Below are 9,086 nucleotides of genomic sequence, written 5' to 3' on the forward strand. Positions count from 1 at the left end.
GGGGAGGGCTGGGGTGGGAGGAGCTTCAGCTGCAAAACCAGGCTATTCCAAAATCACATCATCTGGTCCAGACTGAAGCCAATGCTGACCTACAGGCCTTGGCATACTTAGGTCGGCCCCACTGAAAGAATCGTCTGTAAAGCAGTAACTGAAACATTCCTAGGACTGTATCCTGCTCCAGTGCCTTCCAACAGAGCAGGCCCGGGCCCAGCCACCGCACTGATGTTGGGAGAACAGCCAAGTATCACTTCTCAGCAATCATCCTGCCACTTGTCCTATAAGGGTGCTGGGACACCCATGCCTATAGGCCAGGCAGGAAGCAGGTCGGCCTGTTTTCTTGACTGCCAGTCCTTCCCTGGACAGAGAACAAGACATGGTCTCTCACCCAGAATCCTTCACTCTAGTCCCCTACTCTGTGCAACCCCCTACTAGGAGTGCCTACTTTCACCTTCAAGATGGAGTTGAGACCCCAACTTCTCCAGAAGGTCTTCTCTGCCACCCCCACAGCTGGGTGAGGGAAACTAAAAGAAATCTTTATATTTTGGGTCTGCATCAGATTTCCTCAAAAGGTCTCCACTGCTTAAAAAAAAAAAAAAATGGTGATATACCCATAATAATGATAGTCAGAAATCTAGTAGCCTGGCCCAAGCCTCTCGCTGGCTAACAGAGGCAAAGGGAGAAGGGAGGCAGGTTAGGGAGGGACTTGCCAGACCCCGACCTGACCCCTTACCCAACACCATCCTCCCAACAAGGATTTAAAGAGAGAATAAAATTTGCACGACAATTTCTACTGCTTATTTTATTTCAACAGTCTACTGTCCCCAGAGAAGAAACAGATACAGAGGTGATTTAGAAGCACCATTCTACTCTCTGAGAACAGCATCAGTGCTTTTTTTAAAGTTGGCAATCACTATAAAAATGTCAAATAGTCAAACTTTAATAGATTTTTTTTTTAAAACAGAAATGATGCCTACAGTGGCTTGAACTTTAGGGAGGGGAGATGAAGCAGCCCCAGCGGTTAGAATGCTTAGTGAAGCCCCGTGGAGAAGGGGCAAGGGGCAGTAGCCAGGCAGCCCTCGAGGGACAGAGCAGCAGGGAGGGACGCTGCAGAACCGGCTGTCAGCGCCCGGGGCCCCGCTGCCCACAACGGCCACCTGGATGTGTGGGGGGTTTGGTGTCTGTGCTGCCCCCAGCTGGGACCAAACAGAGGCAGAAGCAGAAGGCTGAAATAGATGGTGCCTCCTGTGCTAGAGTGGGGCCTGAGGAAATCAAAGACCGCACCTGGGAGTGAGTTTAACAGCCACACAACCCAGACTTGGTTAAATTCATTCCTAATGTGAGCTTCCACCAGCCCCGCAATCCTCAGAGCCCTGGCCCTCCCCTGCTAACCATCCTCCACACTCCCGGCCAGTCCCACACCTCAGGATTGAGAGAACTTTAGAAATCGCCCTCCTCCCTCCTGTCTTGAAATGGAAATTAATTGCCATCTTATACCTACCACCATCCTTCCTTCCTACACACGGCCGAACGCGGACTCATTGCTGTAACACCCCCACGCCCCCAGCCCACTGGCCCCAGTGCCCGGGGCCTAGTCGGACGGCTCCTGAAAGGGTGGCTGGCTGGGCTCACGGGGCGGCACCTCGGGCCCCTCGGTCTCCTGGTCCTGGTCGTCTGTGAAGGACAAAGAGGAGGGGCTGGATTTACAAAGAGGGGAATGACCTACTTTCAGAGATAGACTTTCGGTAAGGCAGTCTCACCATCCCCGGCCCCAGCGGAGAATGCCTTTGCCGTTCCTTTGCTAGGTGTCCGGACGCTGGCCACGAAGCCGGGGCCCCATGACACAGACTCCAGCTCACCCTCCAGCTCTGTTTGTCACCAGCTGGGTGGCGGGAAGCAAGCTACCCCGCAGCTCTGAACCTCAGCGTCTTTCTGCCTCGCAACATCACGTCAGCAAGGGGATGACGGGAAACAGTACATAAGAACGAACACTAACGCCATCCCCGGGTTCAGGTTCTCTGAATCCCCTCCTGAGGTAGGCACCATCGGTCCACTTTGGCAGAAGGTGAAGCTGAGGCACAAGGAGTGCATGGACTTGCCGCGGGTCCCACAGCCACTAAGTGCTGGAGTCGGGACACCCAGGCTGTCTGGCTCCGCGGCCAGTGTGCTTTAAGCCACATACCCTCTCTCCAGGCTGTGCACCCAGGCGTCTCACACACAGCAAGTGTGCAGTAGGCCTCACTTCCTTTCCCTGAGGAATCTCAGGGAAGGACTGCAAGGGAAAAAAAAAATCCTAGAACCTTTAAAACCGCAAGAGCCCTCAAAAGGAAACCGAAAGCGTTTTTACATCCGAAATGTGCGTGGACTGTCACAGTAACTCTGTGACAGGACCCATTTTACAGACGAGAAGATAGGCCTAGCTCCCTCCCGGTCTGACTCTGCAGAGTGGCCCGGGGCAGAAGGCCATCCCTAGCGGCCCCAGCCCGGCCCCAGCCCAGCTCCAGCTGCTGCTCCAGGCTCCGCACGCTCCTTCCCTGGCCGGAGAGGCCCAGCCGAGCCAGAGAGGCCTGGCCCCACTGGTCTCCTGACCGCACTGCGTGCCAGCACCCCACCCACCCCCCCTCCCCCGCCGCACCTCTGCCCGCAGGCGCTGATAAGGGGAGGGAATTAGCATCGCAGCCGGAGCCAGACAGGTTCTGTTGAAATCTGAGCGCTGCCATCTGCCATTTACATATGCGAGACCCTCTCTGGGTTCCACTGGTTTTCTCACCTGAGACTGGGGACCCCCTCTCTCAGATGCTTGCATATGGAATAAAGGGAGGGGTGTAGGGAAAGAGCTCATCCCAGGGCCGAGTGCGGCCCTTCTCTCTCACTTCAGATTAGGCCCCCTGCCTCCAGAAAGTCTTCCTGGCTCCCCAGAAACTGGCGGACGGGAGCCCCACTTACCAGCGGTTTCCCTGTCTGTATCAGATGGGACAGCGAGAGAGAAGGAGGCCGGCGGCGGGGGCGGCGGCAGCGGTGGCAGGAAGTGGAGCGCAGACAGGAAGCCCGGCGGGAGAAACTGAGGCTGCGGGGTCGGCGGCGGCGGCGGCGGCGGTGGGTAGTAGCTGGGCTGGAAGTCTCCCACCGGCTCGGGCACCTGCGGGGCACACACAGCCCACAAGCCAGAGAGGGAGAGGGCTAGCCAGACAGCCTGGTCAAATGGGTTCTCAGGCTCCTCAATGGGGGGGCTCCCCAAGGGGTAGATTCACCAGTGTGGCCCCCACACCTGGGGACAGGGCACTTGGGACAGGGTGTTTGGCCAATACCCCCCAAATGATTGGAGGCAAGAAGAAATCCAGACACATCTCAGGTGAGCCTGGGGAACAGCCACACAGTCACACTGAGCCCTTTTGTATATGCACAGATCTGGGACCTCCATCTACCCTCATGACCCCAGGAGGGAGGTTCTAGTACCCTCCTCATGATAATGATGGCACACAGTGTCCATGAGGGGCAGCTTCGGGCCCAGGGCCACAGGGCTGGTAAGCAGCAGAGGCAGAACTGGATCCGTCTGTCGGACTCTACTGCTCCGTGCTGGGGAAGGTCCGAATGCATCCCAAACCCCCGTGGTCCCTTTTCCTGATACAGCTAAGGAGTTAGACTCTATAGAGTCGGGGGGCCTTTGGAGGCCCTATTCCAACACCACAGAAGAGCTGGGTGCAGTGCAGCCGTTTCTGAGGCAAGGGCAGCTGGGGACGCCAGCAAAGCGACTCCGGTGGGCAGCCCTCTGTGTGGCTGCCCCTTCTTCCGAACATGGAAGCCACACTTGTGCCACGGGTCGCTAAGGCTGGAATGGGGGCGTCTGGAGGGAGGACTACATGGCTTAGCACTGAACAGACAAAGACATGAAAGCAATAAAAAATCATAATGAATTTCAGATGTAGTTCCTCTTATTTACTTCTGCATCCAGAAACTTCAGAGCACTTTACAAGCTGTGTTCTGGAGAACCCTAGTGTCCTATAAGATATTTTATGTGCTTTCAAAAGTGTTCTTTGACAAAGGAGTTTGAGAAACCCCACGCACTACCCCCACATCGGTGAGTCACACATGAGCACATTAAAGCCCTGAGGCAGTCTGCAAAAATCTCTTTAGATTAACCCAGCATTTCCTAACAAGGAAGAGAAGAAAGCCCACCTTCAAGTATCTACTACGTGCCAGGCCCCGTGCCAGGCCCTTTCCAGGCATTACAGCTTCTTCAATCTGTCAACGGCCCCATGAGATAGGTACTCTTTCCCCTACTGCCAGAGTGAGAACCTGAGTCAGACCCTCAGAGGTTAGATGGCTTCCCCAGGTCGTTTGGCTAGCTAACAGTGGAGGCAGGACTGGATCCCAGGTCTGTCCAACTCTGAGCTTGTGCCGTCTTATGGGAAGAGAACAGACGAAGTGAAGCAGCAGCAAATGGGACAGGGACAGGAAGACGAGGCTGAAGACATCTCTGGGGAGTATCTCAGAGCCCAGGCAGGGGCAGCGGGACAAGGATGAAAGCAATTCATAGGCTCTTGGGTTTGAAAGAGCATCAGAAATAAATGCCTGATCCTCTATCCAGACGAGAAGGGGGTAGGAAGGGGGATTATTAGTGCTTTAATTCCAAGTGGCTCAGCCAAGTCTCTCCCTGGATCACAGCTCCTGCCTGGGGCCTGTGGTGGCAGCTCAGGCCCAGATAAACCAACTGAGATCACACTCTTAACAAAGGCCGTCTGGCAAGCCTGTCAATCAGAGCTCTACCCTGGACGCCAGGCTCCATCCGAGCTTCTGTGTGAGCAGACGGTGGGTGCATGCTGCACTTGGCCAGAGCCCGCTCTTTGTGTGAAGGCTGGAGGCACTGTGCTCTCCCTGGACTGCAATGGGGTGGCCAGCACCCATAGAGTTCAGGTGCGGCAGGGGTGGTGGTGAGAGCCAAGGGCCATGTCTCCTCTGCCTCTGCATGACAGACATACCTTGGGAAGGAGAAAGTGAGTCCCAGACTTGGGGTGAATGCTGTTACTGACCAGCTACGTAATTTGAATACCAGGCCCTCCCTCCCCAGTTTTGTGACCATAAACGAATACCTAACTTCTCTGAGTATTCTTCCTCTACTCTATAGTAGGGTAATACAGCATACCCTGATGGCTCCCATAAGGGTCAGTAGGCACCCTGGAAATTATCAAGACCAGTGGTTTCTAAACTCTTTTCCCGTGAATCAATGGAAAATGACTTATGTAAAACTTTACAATGTCTAAAACAAACAGAAGAGATGCTGCTGGGGCTGCAGCTGGGGTGGGGACCCAGCGCCCTGTGTGCCTGACCTGTGTGGACACATCTGGGAGGGCATCCCACTGGCTCGGCTCTGCAGCTAAGACTCTCGGTTGGTATGTAAATGTCAAGCGTTCCTCTTTTTCAATCACTTTCCACATTAAACAAGGAAGCCTGCCCTGTCCTCACTCTTTCCTACCCTCCCCGCAAGAGAAACATCTCTCTAACACCCAAGTTAGGCTTTCCGCTCTGAGAGAGCGAGGAAAGGTAATGGTGGTCTACGTTGCCATGAACGTGAGCTACATTAGAACCGACCTGCCCCACAGGTCCAGCCCGAAGGGGACAAGTCAGGACTAGTTACCCAGGGCTCTGACTATCCTGCAGCCCTGACCGGCCTCAGGGTTGCCAAGAGGTCTGGTCTGGAAGGAGCTGGTAACCAAGGCCACAAAACCTGTTCACCCCGACTTGTACCTCACACAACAGGGACGGCCTGACTCTTCCTTACTCAGTATTCAAAATTCCAGGCTTAAAGAGCACAGCAGTTAGTAAAGGACCACTGATCTTACAAAAAGATTAAACCTCATCCATTCTTTCAATAAATATTCCCTGAGGTGACAGGTGTTCGGGGGAAGGTTTCCCTAATTCTTCATGATTAAGCTTCAATTCCTCCTGAAAGGTGCCTGAAGTCTCAAGTGGCCCATACCTTTGGGCAGGGGACCTACGTCTGCTCCTGGCTCTACCCTCAACAGTGTGGTGCCAGGACAGTGAGACTTCCTTCCTGGTGCCCAGCAAAATGAAGCACCCTTCCGGCCCCAGCATGCCGTGAGTCCAGGCTAACGGTCACTCACTCAGTCAGCGGTACCGCGCAGGCTGCCCCCAGGTTTATCCGAGCTATGTCTGCATTCCTTCTTGTCTGATCCCCCAGCTCTGAAAAGTACATGCCACAGCCCAGACAGCCAGGCCAACCCGTTTACATGCGAATGGACCTGCCTACACGTGTGCACTCTGAGAGGTGAGCACTGCACATGGTCAATGTTGTGTCCGTCCTGCCAGTGCTCAGGGCCTGTCACAGACTGGCCCATCAGTTTGCTTCCTGGGACTGAGGATCCATAAGAGCAATAGGGCATCTGGGATAAGGAGGAACCAGGAAAGGAATGGAGATGGGACTTACCAAGGCTCCTCCATGGAAGTGGCTGCAGGACACATGCCGGAAGCCCCGCTGCAGGGGGATCCCCGGAGTGGGGGATCCATCCTGGTAGCCCAGTGGGAATGGGCAGTAGGAATGCATGTTGGAGCAGCTGGGGTACAGCTTGGAAGGCTCTCTCTCCAGGTACTCGGACCCCACCACAGAATCTGAGCTAATGCTCAGGGGGAGCCCTGAAAAGGTAAGCAATGAAGGAAGTGTTAAAAACACACAGGGCTAGAGAAAAGAGCATCACATCACCGTACAAAGGTAGCAGCACAACACTCAAAGCCACTTACAAAGAATTCCCATGTCCATTATGCTTTTGATCTTCCCTGCTTTTTAAGCCGTTCAGCCATGTCCCACTGCTCTTAGAAAAAGTCCTTGGCACAGGCATAAAGCCTCATGAGGGCTAGTTCTTGCCTCCACTCCAGCCTCCTCACACACTATAACCTAGCAGCTTCTCCTTTCCCATCAACCTCAAGGCCTTTGCAGATGCTGTTCCCTCAGTTTAGAAGGCTTTTCGCCCCTTACCCCACTGTGCCTCAGTAAGTCCTCAGTACTCAGCTCCTACTCTTCCCTCAACCACAACTAAACTATCAGTTATTAGAACTCTATACATTGATTTGCGTGATTCCTTGATCGGCACTGTCCCTCCCACAAGGACAAGATCCTTGAAGGCAACAAAAGTGACTTTTCCCCTTTCAGTTCTTCGTCACTAGTGTTGGGGCACAGTTAAGTACTCAGTCCCTGTTGAGATGGAACAGAGAAAGGCCCTGTGTCCATGGAAAGGTATCTTCTAGAATTGCTGTTTCAGGTCTGCCTTCCCCCTCTAGTTTCCTGGGGACCTAAATTTTCCTAGAATGTCCCAGAAGGCAGAAATGGCCTTCAGAGAACATCCAGGCCAATCCCCTTAGCATAGAGGGGAGAGACTGCCACAGAAGGAAGGAGCTTGCCTAAGGTGACTGAGCAGTCTCCCGGCCTCCTGTGCTCTTTTCTACCACACTGCCATAGAGAAAACCAAAAAAAAAATCATGTGTCTGCAACCAAAAAGAGCCTCAAATCTGTATGTGACTTGAAACTGTACTTTTAATACTGAAAACCACCAAAACATAAGGAACCATGTAATTTATGCATATGGTGGGAGGGGTGGAAAAAGAGGTAGTATCAAGACACCAACCGTTCTCCAGTGGGGCGCAGAGAACTATCTCATTCCCACTCCTCGCTAAAGGGCGGAAAAGGGTGCGCAGGCGCATTGGGCCAGGGCCCTTCCAAAGGAAGTTGGCTGGGAGGAGCCGCCAACGGCCGGAAAGGGAAGAGTGCGCAGGCGCAGTCATCGTTGCGCAGGCCCGCCCACACGGGCGTCTGGAAGAAGGCGCCACCAGCCCAAGAAAAGGGCGGGAAGAAGTGCGCAAGTGCAGTAGGGCCCATCTCGTTAGGGCGTCTTCCTGAAGGGGAAGCCACAGCTAAAGGGATTGGGGGCCATTTTCTTTCTCCCAAGACAGAAAGGGAAGAAGCTAAATGTTAAAAGCCGTCAGAACCACCCATTCCTTTCTGGCTCTCTTTTTACCTTTTTGCAAAATGGCCCCAAACCCAAATCTCTATTTAGAGAACAGTTTCCCACAGCAAGAGTACCTCTGAAAGCATTTACCCCACCCCACCCCAAGGGCCCATCCCGGCACGATCCCGGGTGGCCTGGGCCACCAGCGTGGGGCACGGGGAGGCTGCAACCCGGAGAGGCATCCCAGGTGGGGCGAGGCCACGCGGGGCCCGGGAATCTTACCGAAGTCGGCGAATGGTGGGCTGGGCACGGGCCGCAGCGGCCTGCGCAGCTCCAAGCGGCCGGCGTAGCCCTTGCCTGCGTCCTCCGCCCCGAGCTGGGGCCCCACGGAACCGGGCATGGCCACGGTGGCTCGTTCGCTCAGCCCCACGTGGCCGTGGCCGCCCAGAACTGGCTGGAAGGCACTCGGGCCCGGGCTCGGACCCCGCGGGGGCCTCTCCGGGAAGCCCGCGGCCACGCGGCACGCCGGGCCTACCTCCCGGTCTCCCGAAACTGCCAGCGGAAGCAGCTGGCGGAGGCTTGAGCCCGGGGCGGCGGCCGCAGCCCCAGACAACAGCTCCGGCCCGTGCGCGCCAAGGGCCATCTCCTGCTCCTCCTCGGAGGCCTGCTTCTTCAGCACCTTCTGCGCTGCCATAATCTTCTGGCGCTCGGTGATCAGGTAGCACTTCTCGCAGGTGCACTGCTTCCAGCGGCACTTGCCCGCGTGGCCCTTGACCGGCACCAGGAAACCATGGTTCCGGCACCGCGAGCACTTGGGGGTACGCAGCATCTTGTCGGCCAGCTTGGCAGGGTCTGCCTTCGTAGCACAACCGCTACCTCTGGAAGCTGCGGAGCGAGTGCAGCGAGGACGACTGGCGCCCCAGAAGTCTCTGGTGCTGGGGACTTTGGATACATTTGTAACAAAGTGGTTCTCAGTAAGTCCCGGGAGCTGCACGGGACCCTTGCATTTTCCCTCCTTTTTTGAAGTGCAGAATTTGGAGACTTTGTGTGTCTTGGTTAATTACATGCAAGGGATTGGACTGAATAAGTTCTTCATGGAATGCTATTGCATGTCAGTCATCTGGGTTATCT

The 9,086-nt window shown here is 55.1% G+C and overlaps 1 protein-coding gene across 1 annotated transcript; it reads right to left on the reverse strand.

Annotated features, from left to right (window-relative positions):
• Nucleotides 1-784: 784 nt before the first annotated feature.
• On the reverse strand, nt 785-8,883 carry DMRTB1 (DMRT like family B with proline rich C-terminal 1). The gene is made up of 4 exons (XM_025871860.2): nt 8,238-8,883; nt 6,443-6,648; nt 2,944-3,136; nt 785-1,671 (listed from the first exon to the last, which is right to left on the reverse strand). Exons 1-4 carry the CDS (start codon nt 8,782-8,784, stop codon nt 1,589-1,591), a joined length of 1,029 nt encoding a protein of 342 aa, XP_025727645.2. The 5' UTR covers nt 8,785-8,883; the 3' UTR covers nt 785-1,588.
• Nucleotides 8,884-9,086: the final 203 nt, after the last annotated feature.

Source organism: Callorhinus ursinus, unplaced genomic scaffold, assembly GCF_003265705.2.
Source record: "Callorhinus ursinus isolate GAN/ISIS: 27379988/994484 unplaced genomic scaffold, GSC_fseal_2.0 scaffold9, whole genome shotgun sequence".
NCBI lineage: Eukaryota > Metazoa > Chordata > Mammalia > Carnivora > Otariidae > Callorhinus > Callorhinus ursinus.